Source organism: Dipodomys spectabilis, unplaced genomic scaffold (assembly GCF_019054845.1).
Source record: "Dipodomys spectabilis isolate Male_0828 unplaced genomic scaffold, ASM1905484v1 ptg000002l, whole genome shotgun sequence".
Lineage (NCBI taxonomy): Eukaryota > Metazoa > Chordata > Mammalia > Rodentia > Heteromyidae > Dipodomys > Dipodomys spectabilis.
In genome coordinates this window covers 11,779,319-11,805,172 of record NW_024870679.1, presented here as the reverse complement: position 1 = coordinate 11,805,172, position 25,854 = coordinate 11,779,319, and the positions used below count along the sequence as shown (strand labels likewise).

The window sequence follows — 25,854 nt, the reverse complement described above, 5'->3', positions numbered from 1 at the left end:
TCAGCCACTGGGAGGCTATGGCAGGAGGATTGTAAGTTTGAGACTACCCTGATTAAAGGTATGGGAAATACACCATCTCTGAAACAATAAAAGCAAAAGGCTTTCTGAGTCACACTGTAGCTGTTGGTATAACTGATTGGGGTTTTGGGGAGGTCATAAAATAGAAATTCCTACCTGGTGTAGATATTTGCAGACAAGTGGCCACATGACTTCCAGCTCGTGGTGGTGAACCTTGTAGCACACGCCAGGGGTCCTGATAACATTTTTGTGTGTTTTGTTCTTTTCTGCTCTGAATGTTGAATAAGCATACAGTTCTCAAGCTGGTAAAATATGCATGGGAAAATTATGAAAGACAAATTTTAAAAAATCATGTTATATACTTGCTCACAGTTGACATGTTATCATCAAAGAAAACAACTCTGTGTGTGTATGTGTGTATGTGTTTGCATGTGTGTATACTGGGGCTTGAACTCAGGGCCTGGAAATTGCCCCTGAGATTTTACACTCCTACTACTTGAGTCACAGTTCTGCTTCCAGCTATTTGGCAATTTATTGGAGAAAAGAGTCTTACAGACCTTTCTTTCTTTTTTTTTTTTGGGTCCGGTCGTGGGGCCTGAACTCTGGGCCTGGGCGCTGACCCTCAGCTCTTCAGCTCAAGGCTAGTGCTCTACCACTTAAGCCACAGCGCCATTTCCGGCTTTTTTTCTTTTTGCTTATGTGGTGCTGGGGAATTGAACCCAGGGCCTCATGCATGCAAGGCAAGTGCTCTACCACTGAGCCACCTTCCCAGCCCAAGAGTCTCACAGACTTTTCTGACCAGGCTGGCTTTAAACGTCAATCCTCAGATCTCAGCCTCCTGAGTAGCTAAGATTATGGACTCCAAAATAGATTTTTAAAATATAGTATATCCTCAAATGATTGATGGTATTGAGAATGTATTTCTGATAGCTATTTCTATTCTATGATGTTAATTTTTGTTCTATAAAAGATTATCAAGTACAACTTTATCATTTTATTTTTAATATGAAGGGTGTTATGAAAAGAAGAGACCAAATCCAAGCAGAATTGGACTCGAAAATTGAAGCTTTGACTTCTAAAAAGGGAGATCCTCATCTGGTAAGTTTTTCAGTTTGTTGAGATGATCATTTAGGATTCATCATCTAAATGTTCTTAGCAGGCTAGAACTTCATTATGTATTGTTTCTAAGAATTTGCCAAGTTACAGACTAATTATTTTTTCCAGACATCTAATGTATTATCATGTGAGACTTGAAACTTAACAGGGGTGCTCTGCTGTCATTCTCACTTGTCTTGATTTACCCTGTAAGGATTGTAGGAAGGGCATAATGTGTCACAAGAGAGACTGAGAAGTATTTAGCATTGTGCCAGGAAGTATTCGGTAAATAAAATACACATTTTAGTAATTTTATCAGGAAGTTATACCAAATAAGTTAATGTTAAGTCTTTTCTAATTATTGTAAAAAACATTTTTACAAATGAAGTATTTTTGTTTTCAACTTAAGGCCCTTCCTCAGAAACATGGCAATCTTCAAATGTACAGGGCAGTGATATAATGAAATCTCCTATATGTCTATCTGGGCCTTCATTAATTCTCATTTCTCTTCCCACTCCAGAACAAGCTCTTTCCTTTGTGGCTCCTCCCTCCTTCCCTCTCACCCTCCCTTCCTCTCTCCCTTCTTCCCTTCCTCCCTCCCTTCCTTCCTCCTTCCCTCCTTCCTTCCTTCCTTCCTTCCTTCCTTCCTTCCTTCCTTCCCTCGTTGATAGTCAGGCCTTCTGCTTGCCAAGTAGGCCCTCTACCTCTCAAGCTCCATCTCTGGTATTTTTATTATTATTATCTTTTTTATTGTAAAAATACTGTACAGAGGGGTTACAGTTACATAAGCAAGGTAATGAGTACATTTCCTATCAAGGATTGTTGCTTCCTCCTTTGTTTTTCCCCTACCATTCCTTCCCTCCCACCTCCACAACTACACTCCCTCCCACCCTGCAAATTGTAAAGTTCATTTTTTAACTTAGTGTCTTGTACATCTTATTGTTACAATGGGTTAACCTGTATCCCTATTTAAACATTTTGTTTTTTCCTTCCCCTCCCCAAATTAGAGAAGTGTATATACAAGATGCAGCACACCAACATCAAATACAGTGAAAACGGGTTATACCATGGGGAAGGGACATGCAAAGCAACAAAAAAAAAATCACATCGTACATTATGAATACGTTAGAAACAATAGCAACAAAGGAAAAACCACTTGTGTCCTTATCTTGGGTTTCATTTTGCTTAACATCATCTTATCTAGTCATATGTACATAGCTTTTGACCTTTTCTGCTTATCCCAGACATACACTAGTTATTGCAAATAAGGGAAACCATGGGACCTATGTTTCTTTGGGCCTGGCTTACTTCACTTAATATAATTTTTTCCAAGTCTTTCCATTTCCTAACAAATGGGATGATGTCATTCTTTCTGATGGAGGCATAGAAATCCATTATATATATATATATATATATAATATACATATATATATAATATACATATATATATATATATCACATTTTCTTGATCCATTCATCTACTGAGGAGCATCTGGATTGGTTCAATATCTTAGCTATGGTAAATAATGCTGCAATAAACATAGTAGCTTTAGTATGGTCTTGTTTGTGATCATTTGGGTAAATGCCCAAAAGTGGGATTGCTGGGTCATAGAGGAGCTCTATGTGGAGTCTTTTGAGGAACCTCCATACTGCTTTCCAAAGTGGTTGAACAAGTTTACACTCCCACCAACAATGCAGTAGGGTTCCCTTCTGGCCACATCCCCTCCAGCATCTATGTTTTTTGTTTGTTTGTTTTTTTTAATGTTTTTGTTATTGTGAAAATACTGTACAGAGGGGTTACAGTGTTTTTTTGTTTTTGTTTTTCTTTTTTCAATTAGATCTTGCTTTTTCCCAAGACCATGATCCTCCTGACACTTCTGCTGTACCTATGATGACAAGTATACACCACTGCACCTGGTTTCTCACTAGTTGAGATGAAGTCCTGAAAACTTTTTCCCTAACTGACCTGGAATCTGGCCTTCTAACCTTAGCCTCCTATATAGCTGGGCTAACAGGCCAGGGCTACTGCCTCTGGTCCCACATGGCTTCTCATAGATGACTCTACCAGTTAGCTTCCAACCAGGGCCCTGTGAAGGGCGCTTTCTCCATTTCCTTTTTAAGGAGTTAGATTGACAGTGAGCGCAGCATTTAGGCCAAGTGAGCAGAATGTCATTTGGAACCCTCTATAAATCTGTAGTATCTCTCCTCCTCTACCCTGACCTGCCTACAGACTTTCATCCTTCTTTGCTTTAGTTTTCTCCTTCACTTCGGTCTTTATAATAATAGAGTATTTCACACTGATTTTCTTAGCATCTCTTTCTTTCTCCTTCCATCCCTTCTTCCATCCATCTCTCTCTGTCTTCCTTCCTCCCTCCCTTCCCATGCTCTGAACCTTAATGGCAAGAACAGTTGATTTCTTCACAAAAGGGTCTCCAGCCCCTAGAACCCTACCCAGCCTGTGCTACCCACTCAATAGACATGTCTCAAAGGAGAGAAGATGGTGCTGACTCTGAATCATGGAACTAATTCAAAGCTTGGACCAGGAAGCCGCGGCCAACTCAACTTAATACAGAACATGTGATTTCCACTCATGTTTCATGCTTATGTATATTTTCCAAACGCAAATGCTTTTCTCCTAAGTGGAATGCATGTGAAGAATGTGAGGAATGGGAAAAAAGAGTCTTTGAGGGAGAATAATGGAAAGATACAACTGGAGAAACTTGTGCTTGGGGGGAAAATCATTTATTTTTATTGCAAGGTAAGGAAGGAGAAAAGAGGAAACCTAAGATTAACCTTTTTCATCCCAGAGGAAAGGTGGTTTTTTTTTTTTTTTTTTTGAGTTAACTAAAGAGAGTATAAAAGAGTGGACACCTTACAGAAAATTTAATTCCACCTTTTGAACTTTAGAATGTAGTTTTACTTACTAACTAATTTAAAAGATACTGAAATTGGGCAAAAATTTAGTCTGGACTACTTATATTTAACCTTCAAGGAAATAATGACATGCTTTGAAAAGCAAGCATCTGTTGAGAATGGCCTATATTCATATTTTAAGATGAAATGAAGATTTGTTGGGGCTGCTCCAACCACAAGAGCACAGGGAAAAAAATAGCTTACGTCTAAATTTTTTGTAGGATTTCCCAACTGAGCAAGGAAAAAAAAAAAGAAAAACCTACTTTTTAATTTAGCTGGCAAGGATCATTTTTTTTTCTTTTTTTTTTTCTTTTTTTCTTTTCTTTTCTTTTTTCTTTGTCGGACGTGGGGCTTGAACTCTGGGCTTGGGCGCTGTCCCTGCACTTTTCAGCTCAAGGCAAACACTCTACTGCTTGAGCCACAGCACCACTTCCGGTTTTCTAGTAGTTTTATTGGAGATAAGAGCCTCACAGACCTTCCTGCCCAGGCTGGCTTTGAACCATGATCCTCAGATCTCAGCCTCCTGAGTAGCTAGGATTGCAAGCATAAACTACCAGCACCCGGTGCAAGTATCTTTTTTGTTTTCGTGTTCTTTATAAAAAAAAAAATTCTTGATATCTCACTATAGCCTAATGGTCATTCATTTGTCTTTGTGCATATCTTGTTCACCATATTTAATACTTCATAGCTATGTGTTATGAGGTTGGAGAAATTATCAATTTTAATTACCTGCATTATATTCTGTAAGATATTTTAAATTAAGACTTGAAGCAGACTCAATTAACAGAACATCATTACAAATTTCTTGTTGTTGCCTATCAAAATAGATCCTTCCTAAAAATGTAAAGAAAATGATCTGTGAATGTCATCTTTTACATTTGCAAAAGAGTTAATTTGTTGACAAGCCTGTCCCTATAAATCATGATGTTATCTTCAGGGAGAAACCTGCTAGAGTTCCTTTATAGATGAATATGCCATGACTGGTCACAGACAACTGAAAGGAAGTTGCTTAAAAATATGCAGGATGGGGTCACCATGGAAACCCGCCCTTGTGAGGTCCTGCTAAGGAGCTTCTTGTGCAGTCACCATGGAGACCCTGGCAGAAAACTGAATATAGCGATCTTGCCTGGTTGTTTACCATGGCAACTCAGATAGGGCCACACTGGAGACAACCCTGGGGCCATTTCTATGGAGATCTGCTGGGGCAGCCATCAGAGACTCCTCCATCAAAGTGACCTTTCGGTGGGATGCTATGTGCAAAGCCAGTGTAGCATTTCTTAGGGAACTAACTGGTCAGTGAAATGAGGCTCTCCCAAGAAAGGCAACGAGCTAGGAGACTTATAATTATTAGGTAGAAAGATAGAAGTGATGCAGCATTCCAGAGGTCATGGTGAATATACCAGTGGGTGTATTCATGGTGGGCTCTGCCGTATGCAAACATAAGGCTCCTTGCATTGCCTATAACTCTGTAAATGGCATAAGTCACAAAATTTCAGTATCGTTGCTTTTGCTCATGACACAGATGTGTCCACCAAAAATAATATAATCTTATAAAATCAAATAATACTTGATAGTGATTTCTTTGCTTTATTACCTGGGTAGTTATAACGTGGCTGCTTCTTAGGGTTTTGTGGTTTGTAGCTTTTATCTCTGGCAAGAAATTAATGGCTTCCGAATGACCTGTTCCCAGTAAAGATATTCTTCTTGCTGCTCATTTTAAGGTCTGTCCAGCTGTTTGATTTGAAGAATTTTTTTTTAGGCTTTGGAATTAGATGGAAACAAGTCCTAGCTTATCTGCCTATTAACACTGTGACCCAGGATAAGTTTTTAACTTCTTTTAGCCTCTTACCATATTTAATTTGGGAAAATTATTAGTGTCTTTCTAATAGACTTGCATAAGGATTAAACAACATAATGCAGGTCAATTGCTTAAATAATACTTCAAATACTCAGTTGTTAGCTACTGCTATTTTGATGACTATATAGACATAATATTAGAAAAAGGTCTTGTAACTATGAAATTGTTCATTGAAGAGTGGGGAAAATATGGAGAATAGATATTATTAAAATAGGTCCAGCTGGAGGCTGGTGGCTCACTCCTGTAATCCTAGCTACTCAAGAGGCTGAGATCTGAGGATTGTGGTTCAAATACAACAGGGCAGGAAAGTCGGTAAGACTCTTACCTCCAATTAACCACCAGAAAACTGGAAGTGATGCTGTGGCTCAAGTGATAGAGTGCTCACCTTGAATTGAAGAACTCAGGGACAGTGCCCAGGCCCAGAGTTCAAACCCCATGATGGAAAAAAAAGTGGTTCAAAGTTAGGTGCTAGTGGCTCACATCAGTAATCCTAGCTACTCAGTAGGTTGAGATCTGAGGATTGCAATTCAAAGCCAGCCTTGGCAGGAAAGACTGTGAGGTGCTTATGTCCATTAACAACCAAAAGCTGGAAGTGGAATGGTGGCTTAAGTGGTAAAGTGCCAGCCTTGAGTGAAAAAGCTAAGGGATAGCACCCAGGCCCAGAGTTCAAGCCCCATTACTTACACACACACACTCCCATACACACACAAAAGTAGTTCAAGTTGACAAAGCATGGGAAAGGAGGAGAATATAGGGAACAAGTGTGGGATGATGAGGGCTGTAGGTCTTACTTAGATTTCATCCTTGGTATGGATCCAGTGAGCCTCTGTACTGAAGAAGTGAGGGTAGAATTTCAGGGGGAATCAGAGAGAGAGGTAGACGAAAGACGAGTGGTCACTTAGCAAAAGAGACAGTGCTACTACAGTCTCTTACTAGCTTGTAAAGTTGGCAGATAATTGTAAGAACTTGACGGTTTTGAAGTTTGGTAGTAAGGAGTTGTTTTGTTTTGGGAATGGGAACAGACCAAGAATTTGAACTCAGGGCCTTGGTGCTGTTCCTTAGCTTTTTTTGTTTAAGGCTAGTGCTCTACCACCTAACACACAGCTCCATTTACAGCCTATTAGTGCTTAGTTAGAGATAATAAAAGTCTCATGAATTTTCCTGCCCTGGACTGGCTTTGAACCTTGATTCTCAGATCTCAGCCTCTTGTAACTAGGATTACAGGTATGAGCCACCAGCACCTGTCTGTTAGTAAGCTTTTAGCTGGAGCTTGCATTTGACAGATGTTTATTTATCTTATCACTTTAGCTATAAAATAAATAAGATTTATCTGTGGTGCTAAGTAATGCTGCCTACCCATTTTCTGTTCCTTTTTGTTTTTGAATGGGAGATTTATAGTTTTCCATTCAAAGCAACTTTCAACTATAAATGAATATGAATACATTTGACATTTAACAATATGTGCATAGACTGAGATTTGGATCTAGATATAATGCCATGGCTGTTTAGCAGTATATTTATATGAACAAAAAATACATTTCCATAAGATGGTCAAAATGTGGATTTGCATGCAGCCACATTCAGTAGATGCGAACAGATACTAACTTTATCCAGGCTGGTCTTTCCTCTACATGCCATGCTAATTTTGAGCCTGTGTTTTCTCTCATGCTGAAATGGATGCTTATTAATTTTTGAGTGATCTTGGTAGTATACTCAAGGCTGCACCGAGAAAGAGTACCTTTCCTCTAATTACAGGAAGCTTTATAGCAATGTTAATGTGGACATAATGAGCCTTGATTACGGTGTGGAACAGATGTTCCCTCTTCTTTTTATATATTTGCTAGGTCACCTCTTCCTGACCTTTTTACAAGCTATATACTTTCTTCTATAGACCTCATCACTTAATGTGATCTAGTTTGCTCTTTCTTGCCTACTTTCATCTATATGTCTCTCACACACATATGCAGCTCCGCCCAGGAAGAGATGCACATGCTCAAATAATAGCTAAGAATGTGAAAGGAAACAAGAGCCTTTTTTGTTTCTTGTATATGTCCTCTGTCAATTTATAGTGAGCTTCATCCAACTTTTACTCGGCCTTGTGGTCAGGATTGTGAAGAGTGATGATTAAAACCAATCAATAAGGGTGTTGGACTGACCATAGCCATGTTGTACCTCCTGGTAAAGATACTTGAAAAACACTTGGGCTCTTCAGTAGTAAGAAGGAAATGGATTCTAGGTAAAACAACAAGAAAACGAATGAATCTGTGCTATCGCTCCTGGCCTCTTGACCCGTCAGCATACTGGCTGAAGTACTCTTTGTGTAATAGGACTTGGGATGCTACCAAGGCCTCCAGCAGAATTCTCCTGGAAGTAGCACAGGAAGTCTCAAATCCCACCTCTTCTCATTCTTGTCTGGCTAGCCTGTCATTTGTGGCTTCAGTTGACTAGTAAAGGGAGAAAAAGAAATCTATGCAGTCTTCTTTGTATAATCATGTAAATGGTCATTAAAAAATTATAGATGCCTAATTAAATTGCCAAAAAAAGCAAGTAAAGAAACAATACTTTTTTTTTTTTTTTTTTGCCAGTCCTGGGGCTTGAACTCAGAGCCTGAGTACTGTCTCTGAACTTCTTTTTGCTCAAGGCTAGCACTCTAACACTTGAGGCACAGCACCACTACCTGTTTTTCTGTGTATGTGGTACTAAGGAATCAAACCCAGGGCTTCATGCATGCTAGGCAAGCACTCTCCCACTAAGCCACATTCCAGCCCAGGACTCTTGTATCTGGTGGGATCTAGGATTTCACCACACAGGCTCTTCCCCCTCATTATTTAATTTTGTGCCCTCTTATGACCAAGTAGAGCAGTTCCTGAACAGAATTTAAAGATAAGTTCTTAATTCCAATGACAAAATTTTGTGTGAGTTCATCCAAGGCATTGTGAGGTCTCTACGTCTTACCTTTGTAGTTTGGGACAAGTTGTGTGCATTCTTTGACACTGTTCTCAGCTATAGAACATGATAGCATGTAAAATCAGCACAGTAAATCTCAAAGCCTAATGCCTAACCAAGGTTAGATTTCAAATATTTGTATTAGTGATATTAGAGGGACTTTCTTTGGAGTATATATTGTTCATTTCAGCAAAAGTTGGAAAGTAGTAGTTAGGTTTCCATTTTTTGATCTTCACATTGTTTAGGAAAAGAAAGGGTGCCAGGGTTGGGGCTCATACTAGTACCTCAAGCCACTCAGGAACTGAGATCTGAGGATTATGGTTCGAAGCTATTCTGAGGAGAGAAGTCCATGAGGCTCTTACCTCCAATTAACCACCCAGAAGTCAGAAATATGGGTATGGCTCAAGTAAGTAGAACACCAACCTTAAATGAAGGGCTGAAGGACACTTTCCAGTCCTGAGTTTAAGCCTTAGTACCTGTGTGTACACACATACATGCACACACACGTGCATCTACACACACACACACACACACACAATAGAAAGAAGAGAAAGGAGAGATGGCAGGAGGGAATAAAGAAACAGGGAAAGGAAAAGAAGAGGAAGAAGACCACTTTACATATTTTATTGAGTTGAATAGTGATCTTCTCAGGTAAGTTCAATACACCTAATATATACAGATAATCAAAACGTTGTAAGATTATTTAAACCAAGTTGTCCTTGGTAATGAATCATCAATGTAGCTATGGAATGAAAGACATTCTAGAAAAGAACCGCCCCAACCAACTCAACAAGATCAATTAGTTTTCCTTTTCTTTGTCCAAGAAAGGCCTCCCTGTGTAGCCCAGGCTGGTCTTGAACTTTCAGTCCTCCTGCTCCACAAATCTACTTGTGCTGAGTACCAATAGCTCTAGGTATGAGGCCCTATGGGCAGGGTTGTCTTTCCTTCTCAGCTGCAGTGGTAGAGCTTCCTCTCCTGAGTGTGTTTCTAGCTTCCTCACATACTGGGCTAACACCCAGTCCCACATTGTCTTCCATCCACTGTCCATTGTGCTGAACCAACCAGATGGTTGGGAGCCTGGTTCAAATCTACATCCTTTTAACATGTGTGTCTATGGACTTACCTTGACCTATGCTTATTTTCTCTGTACACCATTTTCTTTTCTACTTCCTGTCCTTACTCTAACATGGAAGGACTCAACAATAAATAATAAACAAATAAATATGAAACAGATGAAGCATTTTCAAATCATCTCAAAGACCAACACATTTTCCCCAAGCATATTTGTAGCAAAAAAAAATGTACTTATTTTTTTGAGGGGTATTTGCACACACCAGTGTGTCCATTTGAACACAAGCCTAGGTGACGGTTGGCTTCCTATAACTGTTACCCAGAAAAACCAATCAAGATATTGATATTTACTAATGAAATGTGCTCAGGGAAGTAGCTGACTATTAAGGTTTACTAATCTGAAAAACAAACTTATAAATGTACAGCCTTGAATGAATGAGAGCAGAAAGAATCCAGCTGACAAAGAAAGACTGGAGAAAAAACAGAAAGGTAGTAACATTAATGTAGGTACTTTTCTAAGGCAAGATTATACATTCTGTTTTTTTTTCTAGAAACATGATTTTTTTTTCTTCATTGCTGCAGAAAAAGTTAACAGATGGATAAAGTAAAAGGAGTAGCTTAAAATTCCAGTCATGTTTTTCTCAGGATTTTTTTTTAAAAAGTCTACTTCTGGTGTCCTTTGGATTTGTAGTTTGTTTTGTGGCGTTCTCCTGTGGTGAAGATGATAAGTTTAAGCAGTTGTCAGTGCACAAACTCAAAATAGATTCAATTTCTTTTTAATTTAAACATTTTGTTCATAAGAAATGTGTCCTGAGGGCCTGTCTTACATATTCCTTTTACTCTTGGCCCTGCTTGGACACTTGATAAATTTTTGATTATGCTTAAAGCAGTAACACACTGAGAGCTAGAAGTCTGGATAGAGCTCTGATTCACTTTACTCAACTTGTGATCTTAATCGGTCATTACATCTTCTTTATCCATGAACATACAAAAATAATGCTTATTCTAAAGAAAGCTGTTGATAATGCTTAGTTTGAAAAAAGCTGTTGACAATGAATTTATACATTTAACCTCCAATTTGTGTTACTTGAAATCTTTGCTAAGCTATCGTATGAATTTGTGAAAGATTAGAGAATATTAAGTAGTGTCCTAACATGTATTATTTAAAGTATAAATAGATTAAATAGTATCTAAAAAAGAAAAATATCGGTGGGCACTGGTGGCTCACGCTTGTAATCCTAGCTACTCAGGAGGTTGAGATCTGAGGATTGTGGTTTGAAGCCAGGCCAGACAGGAAAAGTCTGTGAGACTCTGAACTCCAATTAACCCCTAGAAAACCAGAAGTGATATTGTAGGTCAAAGTGGTAGAGTACTATCCTTGAGTGAAGAAGCTCAGCACCTAGGTCCTGAGTTCAAGCCCCAAGACTGACAAAAGAAAAAATAATTCCATAAAGCCAGGCTAGGATTTGTGCTGTGTATCTATTATCCAAGCATGTGGGAGGCTAGGCCAGGAAGACTGAGTTCAAGGACAGCATGGGTTACATAGGGAGACCTCCATCTGGAACTAAGAAAACTGAAGCCAATATTTCTTTCTTTTGATTGGCTGGTTGGTTGTTTATTTTTTTTTTCCTAGTACAGTGTAAATCACTCCATTAAGTGTGCTTTTTAATTTATTGTATATTGCTAGGCATTGGCGTAAGTGAAGACTTTTTTTCCCCTACTGAATCTTTTGTTCACAGAATCTTCTTGGTCATTTGCAATCTGCTTGGGAGGCAGGTACCCACCTCTGTCTGCTGGCCTGATCATAGACCCCGGCTGTTATCCAGGGCATAGCACATGTCTTCTCCCTTCATAAATGGGCATGCTCCTTCCTGCACTTGGGCTTTGTTTTGAATACTCCACACTGGACCACACCTATGTGAGAGCCTCCATTTTCCCTGCTCCCATTCTCCATGCCAGCCTCACCCAGCCCCATGCAATGCCCTCCTCACTCTGATTGGCAGGTTCTCCTGCTGCAGGCCACGGCAACAGCTCCTGTCTCCCTCGGTTCAAGGCCATGACAACCTTTTGTCCCTTCCTTCCTCTACCACCACAGACATCATTCTTGTTCCCCACTGAGCAGCTTCAGCTGCAGGACCGAATAGTTCAGAAGGGAAAGAAAAATGGAGGAGCTGAGTTTAGTGTCCAAATGGTTACCCTATTTCCCTGCATGAAAATCAGAAAGTCGTGTCCAGACTCCAAGGCAATGGGAAAAAGCCATAATGGCCTGTACCACTGGAGAGTAGTGGAGAGTTTAAGAAGAAAGATAAAGTGCTCTGCTCAGTGACACAGCTAGCTTTAACTATACCCTAGCCTTTCTCCCTGAAGATTTATAAGTACTTATATTTACCCCTGATGAGGGAGTTTGAGGTCCACAGGTCCACATGGATAAAATTATTTGAAGGCAAGTAACAACTCTAGGCTGCTAAAATTGAAACCAAAAGTTATGTTAACAGTTGTGAGCCTCCCTAATTCTTAATAAATTAGAAATTAGAATGTATCCAGTTGCGATGATGTCATAAAGTTGCATTCCTATTTTCTTTCTTTTTTTTTGGGGGGGTCCGGTCGTGGGGCCTGAACTCTGGGCCTGGGCGCTGTCCCTCAGCTCTTCAGCTCAAGGCTAGCACTCTACCACTTGAGCCACAGCGCCACTTCTGGCTTTTTTCTTATGTGGTGCTGAGGAATCAAACCCAGGGCCTTGAGCATGCAAAGGCAAGTGCTCTACCACTGAGCCACCTTCCCAGCCCCATTCCTATTTTCTTTAAAGGAGGTATTATTTTTTTAATTAATCAAGTTGAAATAGGCAGAAAAAGGGCTGTGAGCCAGGTAGTACTAGGCACAAAGATGCTTCAAAATGATCCCCTAAGAGAATTATTATCTAGAGCTGTATTTTTACCAGATCAGCCCCTTATGGATGACAGTGAGCTAATATTTTATAAGCAATTACTGTGTGCCAGGCAGAGGCCGAATCTATGTGTATCACCTCATTTACATCTTACAAAATATAATGATGTGTGAACATTGTTATTTTTATTTTATAAATGTGATAATTGAGGCCCAGAGAAATAGTTAATGTGTCAACTTTGTACTCGTAGGAATTCTCCAAGAAGGACTCTAAGAAATTGTGCAATTAACTGTATTCCAAAACTTTTAAAGCATTTCCCAGCAACAGTTATGGATAGTTTGTTGATCCTTTATTCATGGGAAAAACCACTGGTCCACCATAGAAGTTTACATCTGAGTCCAGTGGAGCTGATTATTATCATACTTCAGATAGCTAACATCAACCATTTAATTTTGGCATGTATGATAAACTCCACTTGACATTCTCCTGTAGAATATTATTTGTGACTTGAAATGTTCTGCCACACTGCAGATTGATTTTTTTTTTTCTTAGCTGTACTGGAGTTTGAAGTTAGGGCTTTGTACTTGTTATGCCTCTGGCCCTTTTTGTTCTAGTTATTTTTGAGATAATGTCTTGGTTTTGTATCTGAGCTGACCTGGATTATGATCTCCTATTTATGCTTCTTCTTTTTTATTTATTTATTTTTTATTTTTTGAGTCTGGTCGAGAGGCCTGAACTCTGGGCCTGAACGCTGTCCCTCAGCTCTTCAGCTCAAGGCTAGCGCTCTACCACTTGAGCCACAGCGCCACTTCCGGCTTTTTTCTTTTTGCTTATGTGGTGCTGAGGAATCGAACCCAGGGCCTCAGGCATGTAAGGCAAGCACTCTACCACTGAGCCACCTTCCTAGCCCCCTATTTATGTTTCTTCTTTTGCCATGACCAGCTATTGGTTGAGATGGAAATCTCACAAAATTTTTACCTGGCTGGCCTCCAACCTCAGTCCTCCTGATCTCCACGTCTGGAGTAGGATTACTGGTGTGAGCCACTGGTGCATGACATGCATTGTAAGTTTTTTTTTTTTTTTTTTGTCGGTCGTGGGGCTTGAACTCTGGGCCTGGGCGCTGTCCCTCAGCTCTTCAGCTCAAGGCAAGCGCTCTACCACTTGAGCTACAGCGCCACTTCCGGTTTTCTGGTGGTTTATTGGAGATAGGAGTCTCACGGTCTCTCCTGCCCGGGCTGGCTTTGAACCGCGATCCTCAGATCTCAGCCTCCTGAGTAGCTAGGATTACAGGCGTGAGCCACCAGCGCCCGGCATGCATTGTAAGTTTTAATGGTATAGTTGTCTCTTGGTGTCTGTTGATGATGTTTTGTTTTTAAGGAATCAAATCATCACTTTTAAAAAGGTTGTTAATAATAGAACTCCCAGACTCACCTGGAAAGAATGAATCTCTTGATTTCCTGTGTATTTGCTGTGATTAACCTTGCAGAAGATTCAGAGGAGAACTCTTCATTTCCTAGAATGCTGCCATTTTGACAATTGGCTTTTTTTGTGTGTGTGCTGGCAGTGTAACAAGAAATCATAATTATTGTCTGAGGCATGTTAATGATGTTGGAGGTGCTTGTTTTGAAGGTGATGTGTCAACTGCATTTGTGGGTGTTTTATGACTCAATTTGTCATTTTTAGAAAATGCATTGTGTGTTATTGAGCAAGTTTCATTTGGATAACAAAATTGGCAATGGTTTTTGAGGAGAGAGATTTCAACTTTTTGAGAAAAGTGTGTATTATAATAAAAAGGTACTACTTAATAATCACATGCATGCATGAGCAGCATTGTATAATCAACCATTTAATTTGTTCAGACACATCTTACCTCTCTCATGGATCAGAAAATAATACATTTTTATTGTTAAGAGTCTTCCTCTCTCCCCTGCAATTTAATTAATGCCTGTAAAAAAAAAAAAGAGGTAACTGTCAGATTGGAATTGAGTTTTTCAATTTTCTATTGTCTTTTGATAGAGTAGCAATCTAAATCTTTTTTATTTAGTTATGTTCTTTTCAAGAACTTTTCAAAATGATAATTCCCCAGTTTTCTAATTGTGAAGAGAAAATTTTAAGATTTGAATAAATAGATTGAATGGTTTGAGGGTTTTTTTTTCCGTAGAAGGACATAGTAGAGAAGCAATCTCAAAAGGAAAATAATGATATTCCAAAGTAAGAATAACTAATATCCTTACATTGTATTTTACTCAAAAATTGGAGATATATGCCTTTGAGGGTAGAAACATTGGCAATTTAAGATTAGGTGTTGTTTATCAGTGTAAAGAAAGTAGCCTGAAAACTAGTAAGAAAACAAGCCAAGGGGATGGGAAGGGGAAACAAAGGAGGAGGCTACAATGCTTGATAAGAAATGTACTCATTATCTTGCCCATGTAATTGTAACCCCTCTGTACAGTATTTTCACAATAAAAAATAAAAAAAGAAAACAAGCCAAGGATTCCTTACTGACATTTTACCTTCCTAATATCCATTTAATCTACAAATATTTATTGAATCCTCAAAAAATGTTAAGCTTTGGAGTTACTGATGAAAAGATGGACATATGACCATTCATAGCAGAGCTTCTATTCCAACAGCAAGGTTAAAAACAAAAAGAACAAAGTAGCTGGTTCTAAGGAGGTCAAGAAAATGATAGTGGATTGTTCCTTTCTATTGACAACAGAAAAGACCTGTGCTGTTCTAGGAATGATTACCTGAAGTCTGTTATTTAAACTGAGGCAAAAGAGAGGTGAGTATTGGTGGCTCGTGTTTATAATCCTACCAGTTCAAGAGGCGGAGATCTGATGATCATGGTTCAATGCCAGCCCAGGGCAAACTCAAGAGACTCTTATTTTCAGTTAACCAGCAAAAAGATAGAAGTGAAGCTGTGGCTCAAGTGGTAGAGCACTAGCCTTGAGCAATAAAATGCACAGGGACAGCACCTAGGCCCTGAATTCAAGCCCTGGGACAAGAAAGAAAGGAAGAAAGAAAAAAAGAAAAAGAAAGAAAGAAAGAAAGAAAGAAAGAAAGAAAGAAAGAAAGAAAGAAAGAAAGAAAGAAAGAAAGAAAAAGAAAGAAGGAAAGAAAGAAAGAAGGAAAGAAAGAAAGAAAAAGAAAGGAAGAAAGAAAGAGAGAAAGACAAGGAATGAATGAATGTAGGAGTTTCTTTAAGTATTTCACTTATTTAAATCTTTAATATCATTCAATAATGTTTAAAACATTTTTTTTCCCTAAATAATGATCTATGTCATTAAAATTTCAGTACCTGTTTTTTTTTCTTTTTTCTTTTGGTCAGTTGTGGGACTTGAACTCGGGGCCTAGGTACTGTCCCTGAGCCCAAGGCTAGCACTCAATAGAGCCACAGCACCACTTCTGGTTTTTGAGTGGCTAATTGGAAATGAGAGTCTCATGGGGACTTTTCTGCCCAGGCTGTCTTCAAACCACAAGCCTCAGATCTCAGCCTTCTGAGTAGGTAGGATTATAGGCATGAGCCACCAGCTCCTAGAACTCATTTTTTTTTTTTTTTTGGTTTGCATTAATAATAAATTTTATACTTCAAAGTGTTTATTGCCCAACTTCTTTGCTCAGTTTAGGAATGTAACTGTCTTGCTTTTAACCTTATATTCAACAATCTTTTAAATTAGTTTTTTGATTTTCTCAGAGATTCTGAAATTTTCTCTGCATAGAAAATTCTATCATGTGTCCATATTGGTAATTTTGTCTTATTTATTCAATAATTATACCTTATGTTTACTTTTTTCATCTGTTACTACACTGGCAAAAACCATGATAATGTTATTAGCAATGGAAAATGCTTCTATCATTCCTGATTATAAGTAAATACTCTCAAGATTTTTCCCACTAATAGTGATGTTTACTATAGATTTTTTTCCTTCCTATAACTTAGTATTTGACAAGTAGTTGCTGTATATCATGGGTTTTATATTTTTTAACTGCTTTTATCCATCTACTCAGAGATTTTTCTCTTTCTGATTCTCTTATTGTACAGATTTATCATGAGGAAATTCTCCTTTTAGCCCTTGTTAGATCCCTAGTATAGAACCAACCTGGCCATGGGCAGATATGAATTGGTCACTTATTTTTTAAGGACATTTTATTTTATAATACTGATTTATATTTGCTTGTACCAGAAATGGTAGTTTTCAGCTCAAGGTAAGGGTTAGTCTCGCGTGTTTCCATACAGAAAATTAATTTTTTGTGTGATTGCCATTTTATGTTAATGAAGAAACAACTTTCCCTTTATATCAAGAGTAGCTCTGTTAAGATTTTAGGGGAACTAAAGGGCTAGGGTGCTGGGCTAGCCTGTCTCAAGTGGTGAACCATCTCCCTAGCCATGACAAAGCCCTCCCTGAGTTCAAATCCCAGACTGCCAAAAAAAAAAAGTCAAAAACTTACTGGAAAAATACTAGGGAATCTGTCTTGATAATGGAAAGATTCTATATTTTTTTTCGAATTTGTACATCCTTATTATTGTTCTTGTAAATAAAGACATATGCCTGGCTTGGTGATTCCTTCCTAGAGAGATGACTGAATTTCTCCCTAAGATTGCTTCTTAGCAGTGATATAGCGAACAAGTTTAACTACATTATTTTCTTCTAGAGAAATGGTAGGGAGGCCCTACTTTGATAAAATTGCTGGCAATCAGAACAGTTAAGTCCTCCACAATGATCATACCAAAGACTATAAATTATTCATTAAATACATAGTTGATCAGTCGGGCGGTTTACTTTCTAGATCATAAGGAAGTTGGAGACCTACTCCAGAAAATCTTAGAGACCCATCTGAAGCCAGTGCAAACTCAAAAGTTTCCTTAAGATCTCCAGTTTAAACTTTCATGTTACCGCTACCATTTCCTAATATGCTTACATTAGTATTTCTCTCTGATCTCTGAGAGAGCTACAAGATTACACCATGTGTATCCTTGACTTTAGTAGTTCTCCAGGTTCCCCGTGGGTGTTTTCTAGGTATAGGAATCCCAATTTAAGAAACACATGAAAGCCTGCCATGTTACACTCATTCTGGAACTACATTGGTATTTGGGAGAATTTTTTGGTGTTAAATAAAGATTTGCCTCTGTAACAGAAGTGTTTCACAATGAGAAGTGGAAACATTTAATAAGAGGATCTTGTGCCTCACATGGCACTTAGTATATAATGAGTACTGCTTAGATGTTAGATAAAAACTGATTCCTATTTAAAGGGAGAAAAAAAAATCTAAAAGCTTACAGTCATCTGGCAGAATAATGGGATCTTTCTGCTTTTACTTTTTTACCTTGCCAGAGAAGATTTTTGACTTACCAGGAAATGTTTTCAGGGAAATGTTTTTGGGGAAAATGTTCATTTGTATTTTTTCCCCTGAGGGCTTGTGACATTTTATGCTTCAGTAATTATTAATTATTGCCAGGCACTAATGGCACCTGTAATTCTAGCTCCTCAAGAGGCTGAGATCTGAGGATCATATTTCAAAGCCAGCCCAGACAGGAAAGTCCTTAAGACTTTTATGTCTAATTAACCATTAAAAAGCCAGAAATGGAGCTGTGTCTCAAATAGTAGAGTACTAGCCTTGAGCAAACTAGCTCTACGATAGCTCCTAGGCCTTGAGTTCAAGCCCCAGGACTGGAAAAAAAAAATTACTGATAAAAAATATAATGGCCAATGGTTTATGAAAATAGTTTAATAAGGTCATGGGAACAGAAGATAGAGTTTGATTTCTACAAATAATGATCTCTTTAAATTCATGATGTCTTTCCCATCAGGAAAATACTCTTTAATAATTTTTAAATAATTTTTAAATAATCATTTGAGAGTTTGATCCTACTATTTTTATAAGAGCAAAGGAAAAATCATGGGTTATTTGGGGGGGGCCATTAATTTGGACCCATCTGTTCAAGAAACAACATATCATTTGATTTTTTAAAATCTCTTGCAACATCTAACAAGACTCTACCCACAACAGATGGGAATAAATACTAGGCAAGTGAAGAATGAAGCCCATTAATTTTTTGTTCATACTTTCCAGCTTGTTTTCTTGAAAACATGTACTGCTCCTGAGTTTGTATGTAAAGTCACTTTGGAGGTTTAGTGTAATTGGCCTCCCCTAACTGGATTTGATGACCTGTTTGTAACCGAATGAGTTTAGGGTTTGTATGGCCCAGCAGACACGACAGGACAATTTAGGACCATAAGAGCCTATAATCCTCTGTATTCTACCCACCCCTCCCTCCAATTGACTTCAAGAACATGGACCTTTGTCCTGTACTCACACATAGCCTGGTATCAGGCTCTTGCTTCTGGCACTTTAGCCTCAGTATCTCGAATCTGATTTTATTTCTTCCTCCTTTTTCTTACACTCCTCATTTACTCCCCCTCTGTTTTAGATCCTCCCATCCTCAGGAAAAGCTTCTTTTAGAAGGTGACAGCCACCTACCTGTCTATCATCATCCTTCCCATTCCCCAACCCCTATTGGAGGCACCTTTTGTTCTTCAGAAACTCCAAAGCAAGCATGAGTCAGTGAATTTACACCAGCAGAGTACTTGACATGAGATTTCTTTCCTGTTCTCTTTAACCAGTTGCTCTTATTTCTCCCTGTTCGCATGAGTACTCAGGATGAAGCCTACTTCTTCACCCTCCATTGTAGTTTCTAACAAAGGCCATATGGATGCTCAAGGGTGAGCCAATATCTAGGAGCAAGCCAGACCCTTGTATTCTTTCTTTTCTTTTCGTGCTGTCACTGGATCTTGTTCTTGCTTGGCTCTTTTGCTCAACACCGATATTGGGCTGCTTAATCCACACCTCCACTTCCAGCTTTTATGTGGTTTACTTGGAGAGAAGAGGCTCTCTCCATGTGTCTGCCTAGGCTGTCTTTGAACTGCAGTCCTCAGATCTCAGCCTCCTCAATAGTTAGGATTACAGGCATGAGGCTCTCTCTGAGGCTCACATTTTTCTAGCTTTGGGTCTGTCTTGATAAACTCTTGCTCCAACTCACAGACTAGTTAGCATATGTGTGATTTGATCATCTATGCTTCTATGAACTCTTTGTTCACAGCCCTTCCTGTTGTCTTTCCTCGGTCACAGCCACAGTGTCTCCTTGCCACAGAGAAGCCAGCCAGAGATGCGTTCACCCCCAGGATCACACCCTGTGCCTGCCACTCCCCGCAGTGCACCCACCACTACTGTGGACCCTCATTCAAAGGATTGGTTCTCCTTAACTTTCCCTGCTCATCTTCTCTAGCATTTCTCACCTTTCTTTCTGCTTAGCTCCCAGTTGTCCCTGATAGATCATGTTTTATTTATTTTGGTGTAATCTGCATCTCCCCTAGAGAGCACAAACTCTGGAAAAGCTTGGATTTTTTTGTCTCATCTTCATTGCTAAGTTGCTGGTACAGATGAAGCCCTGGATAAATATGTGTGAGGATATGAATCTATGCACATATAAAATATATTGATATGTTAGACATAATGACTAGATTTCCTACTCAGAAGTTTTGGCAGCGAACTGTACAGATCTAATACTAAGCCAGTTAGTACTGGGGCATAAAATTGGAACCAGGCTTTGCAACATGAATCTGCCATTGCTACCAACTAAGTGAAATTATTCTGTGAACCTCCTGAGCCTATAGGTTGGACAAAATCATCTTTTCTTTATTTTTGAGCTGGTACTGGGGTTTGAACTCTGAACCAGGGCACTGTCCTTAGCTTTTTTATTCCAGGTTAGTGCTCTGCTACTTGAACTACAGCTTCCCTTCTGGCTTTTTGCTGGTTAATTGGAAATAAGAGTCTCATGGACTTTCCTGCCTGTGCTGGCTTTGAACTGTGATCTTCAGATCTCTTCCCCTTGAGTAACCAGGATCACTACTGGCACCTGGCCACCTAGTTTTGATGGATGTTACATGTCAGTTCATTGGGCTTTGGTGAAATACAAACTGGGGCCCAAGATTGGGAAACTGAAGTGAATGAAACCATATCCTTGGATAAGAATAAACATCAGCAAACTGATGGTGATATTGGCGCTGTTGGTAAAGAAGTTTTTGAAATAATTTGTTTTGTTAAAGTGATTGAAAGCTCAAGCCCGAGAGACTGAGACAAGATCCCAGTGCTCAGGTGGCAAACCCCAGAATTCTGCTCTACAACCCTGCTCTGCCCAGAACCAGTGCACATTTTCCTGTAGTACTCATTAAACAGGCAAATGCAGATGACTGTGATACAAGCACCAATCAGAGGAATTCTTCTTAAGCTTATCACACTATTATGGTCTATATAAATTCAACGAGTTCACCTGATGGCAAGGCAACGCAGAATAATTTATCTCTCTTTGTGATCCACTTCAGCTCACAGAAGAGATTGGAAGACTTGAAGATAAAGTGGAATGTGCAAACAATGCCTTGAAAGCCGACTGGGAAAGATGGAAGCAAAACATGCAGAACGACATCAAGTCTGCCTTCACAGACATGGCGGAGGAGAACATCCACTACTACGAACAGGTAACAGTGGGTTTCGATGTGGCTCACTCCCTGTGCTGAGTAGAAAGAGCCCCATAAGGAACTGAGTCACATCCAAAGCCTCTGTAATGCTCAGTGCCCGTCGAGTGGCCAGGCGCCATTTTGTTTTGTTTGATCTCCTCAGTTTCTTGGTTTGGGAAGGATTTGAAACAGTTGATAATGCTTCCCTCTTTTCCTCTCTTTTCTGTTATAAAATTTGTAAAGGAAGAAAAGGAATGGAGGTTGCGGTAAGCAGAAACATTAGTCCAGGGTCTGTACCTGTAACTTAGTCCACTGTCATCCTCAGCTTTCAGAGCTAGTCAGAGAGGAATGTCACTATGCTAGTGACTCATACCTGAGATCCTAGCTACTTAGGAGGCTGAGACCTGAGGATCATTGTTGGAAGCCAGCCCAGCTAGAGAAGTGGATGAAAATCTTATCTCCAATGAGCCACCAAAACTCCAGAAATAGAGCTGTGGCTCAAGTGGTAAAGCACCAGCTTTGAATAAAAAAAAAAGCAAAGGGACAACACCCAGACCTGGAGTTCAAGCCCCAGTACTGACAAAACAACAACAACAACAAAAATACAATAACAACAACAAAAGAAAGGTACCTCTCATTCAGTTAGGGAAAGAGTAGTGACAATTTTGGGAGAAGCAGGCTCAGAAAAGAGCCTAAGCATCATTTTTTCATTTTGAGTCATCATTTTGTTTTTAATTTTACAACTAACTCTTTCAAAAACATTTTCTCAAATGAAGACTATTCTACTGTCTATTGACTATTCTCCATCCAGCCTGTACTTTTTAAAAATACACATCTTTATCTCTGGATAAATTAACAATGTAGGATATATTTAAGGAATTTACGTTTTGAAGGTCACAGTACTTTTCCTTTTTATTTATTGTTATTGTAGAGTTGTTATACAGAGGGTTACAGTTACATGAATGAGATAATGAGAAATGAGTACAATTCTTTTTGAACCACTTCTCTCTTTCCCTTGCTCTCTCCCAGTTTTTCCTTCCTGTCCTTACCCACAAGATGCACAGTTCATTTTCCACATAGTTTCTAGTGAGTATCACTGCTGTATTTGCTCACCTTTCTTCCACCTTTCTGTGCTCTCCCTTTCCCTCCCAAATATAAACTAATACGGCAAAAGGAAAATGAAAATGCTACACACACACACACACACACACACACACACACACACACACACACACACACACACACACACACACACTGGGACATGATAAATTATATAGGACTCTAGATATTCACACACCAAAACCAAAGGAGGATATGCATAGGAGTGGTTGACTAAGGCTCAATAACTATGTGAATGTGATCATATAAAATAATGTTTTATGAGATGAATTCCAAGAAAAGGAAACAAGAGAAATGTGTAAAAGATTTTAAAAAAAGATTTTAAAAAAATCTTGTCTATTTTCAAAGATTAAGTGATACTGATATTTGAGCTAGCTTCTGGTGGTTCATGCCTATAATCCTAGCTACTCAGGATGCTGATATCTGGACATCATAATTCAAGGCTAACCCTTGCCAAAAAGTTTGCTAGACTCCATCTCCAAAATAGCCAGCACAAACAAGGCTGGAAGAATAGTTCAAGTGGTAGAGCACCTGCCAAGTAAGCAAAGCTGAGCATATGTAAGGCCCTGAGTTCAAACCTTGGTATTGGGGTCGGGGAGATAGAAAGTTAATTGGGCACCTATACAAGGGTCCTGTATCAGGGTGGGGTGTGGTGGGGAGAGAACTGACTGATATAGTCAGTTGAGACAAGATAATAGCCAGGTGCCAGTGACTCACACCTATAAACCCAGCTACTCAGAAGGCTGAGATGTGGATGACTAAAGCTGAGACAAGTTCAAATGTCCAGGAGACTCCCACCTCCAAATAATGAACAAAATCCAAGACTGGAGGTGTGACTCAACTGGTAGAGCTGCAGCTGAGAAAGCAGGTTAATGAGTATGAAACCCTGAGTTCAAATATCCAATGGAGAGCATAACAAAATGGCCATGTTCCATTACAGAAAGACATTCAGGGCATCTAATGAAAAATGAATGAGCCCTTTGACTCAGAGAATATGGTTGTATCAAAACCCAAGTGACCACAAGTTGTCAGACGTGAGAAATCAGGCTGGGTAGGTTTGGCACACCTGAAATTCTGGCTGCTTTAGAGATTGAGACAGTGGGATTGCAGTTGGAGGCCAGTATGACAGACAGAATTAGCCACAGATGCTATCTGATAAACAAACTAAAAGCAAAAAGACTGAGGGTATGGCTCAGATGGTAAAGTACCTGCCTGGCAAGCTCTAAACACTGAGTTCATTCCCCCCTATCTCCCCATCCCAGACACACACACAAATTTAAATAAATAAATAAATAAACTAGAGTTCTAGACATAGCGAACACATGAATGAGAGCATAGAATGAAAGACCATGTTCAAAAGACTGTCTGTCTTTTGGAGAAAGGAGGAATGGATTAACTGGAGAACGCTTCATTCACTCTATGGGAAAAGGTACCCTTGAAAAACTTTCTCTTTTTTGTAATTTTATTTTATTGTGAAGCTGCTGCACAGAGGGGTTACAGACAGTTACATGAGTAAGGTAATGAGTACTTTACTTGTCGATCATTGTTACTCCTTTCCTTGTCCTACTGTCCCTTCCCTCCACCTCCCCCACACTCCTCCCACCCCACCTTCACCTGAAGTTGTAAAGTTTGTTTTCAATATACTGTCCTGTGGGTATCCTTGTTGCAATGGGTCATCCTGTGTCCTTGTTTCAGAGTTTTGTTATGCCCCTTCCTCTGCCCAGGTTAGACAAATGTATATACAAGATGCAGGGTACCAACACCAAGTACAGTGACAACAGGGGATATACCAGAGGGGGAAGAATATACAAAGGAAACAACACAAATCTCTTAATACATTTAAAACAATAACAACAAAGACACTCTTGTGTCCATATCTTGGGGTTCGTTTCACTTAGCATCATCTTCTATGGACATATGTACATAGCTTTTGAGCTTTTCAGCTCATCTGATAAGATTATCCTGTATGTATACTAATTATTGCAATAAGGGAAAACATGGGATGTAAATTTCTTTGGGACTGGCTTACTTCACTTAATATGATTTTTTCCAAGTGTTTCCATTTCCTAACAAATGCAGCAGTGTTATTCTTTCTGATAGAAGCATGGAATTCATACACACACACACACACACACACACACAACACATTTTCTTGATCCACTCATCTACTGAGGGGCATCTAGGTTGGTTCCATATCTTAGCTATGGTGAATAATGCTGTGATAAACATAGTTGTGCTGGTATCTTTGGTATGGCCTTGTTTGTTTTCATTTGAGTAAATGCCCCAAAGTGGGAATGCTGGGTCGTAGGGGAGCACTATAGGAAAGGCCACTAGGCTCTCCTGAACTTCCTATGCAACACCAGCACCCTGAAATAAATTCCAATAGCAGAAAATACTCATGAACCTCAGTTTTTGAATGATTTCAAAATACAACTCTTAAAAAAAGCACATTTGGATTTTATTATCACCAAATGATCTAAACTTATCTGTGTACATTGCTGAATTTTAAGGATCATCACCTGAGATAAATTTGTACAAGAATGCCTTGAAAATATAGTATTCATGGCTATGATTATAAAACATAAGTGTATTAAGGTATAGAAAAATGACAAAAAATTATTTTTTCTTTACATGATAAGTTTTGCCAAATTTTTCTAGACTCAGATGTTTTACTTTCCTAAGAGAAAATGATCATAATAATTGCATCAAAGTCCAACCAAGATATTTGGGTTTTGTGACTAACCTCTTGCATAAATGTGTACTCTTGTCATTTTATAGGTGGAATTCAGTTCACATGAATTACTGTTTTCTTATTATTTTTTTTTTTTTTTTTTTTTTTTTATTGTAAAGCTACTATACAGAGGGTCACAGTTACATGAGTGAGGTTATGAGTACACTTCCTCTTGAACATTGTTACCCCCTCCATTGTTTTCCCCCTACCATCCCCTCCCTCCCTCCCTTCCCCGAGGTTCTTTTTTTTTTTTTTTTTTTTTTTTTTTTTGATTGTGATTAAATGATTACATAATTTCAAAGTCACAAGTTCATTCTAACTTCCCTGGAGCAAATTGTCTACCACAGTCTGTAATATATAACAGTGTTCGCATGTTATATACCATATTTGTGATCAGCAGCATGAGGATATTTAGTAGTGGTTCAACCAGATGAGCGGGAGTTCTTTGTTTCTTAAGTCCTGTTAGTTTTGTCGTATCACTAACCTTTTGGATTTAGCATCCACTTATGAGGGAGACCATGTACCGTTTGTCTCTTCGTTCTTGGCTTACCTCGCTCAACATGATTCCTTCTAGCTCCATCCATTTCCCTGCAAATGCCATTATTTTGTCATTTCTAATGGCTGCATAATATTCCATTGTGTATAGATACCACAATTTTTGGATCCATTCATCTGTGGTGGGGCACCTAGGTTGTTTCCATAT

General features: G+C 39.0%; 1 protein-coding gene across 1 annotated transcript in view; it reads left to right on the top strand.

Moving 5' to 3' along the window:
* The window catches only part of Snx7 (sorting nexin 7), an 81,435-nt gene that overhangs the window by 38,749 nt on the left and 16,832 nt on the right, over positions 1-25,854 (top strand). The window contains exons 7-8 of the mRNA XM_042684564.1: positions 1,030-1,116; positions 21,170-21,322. Coding sequence (XP_042540498.1) covers positions 1,030-1,116; positions 21,170-21,322 — 240 coding nt within the window. The remainder of the gene's footprint in view (positions 1-1,029; positions 1,117-21,169; positions 21,323-25,854) is intronic.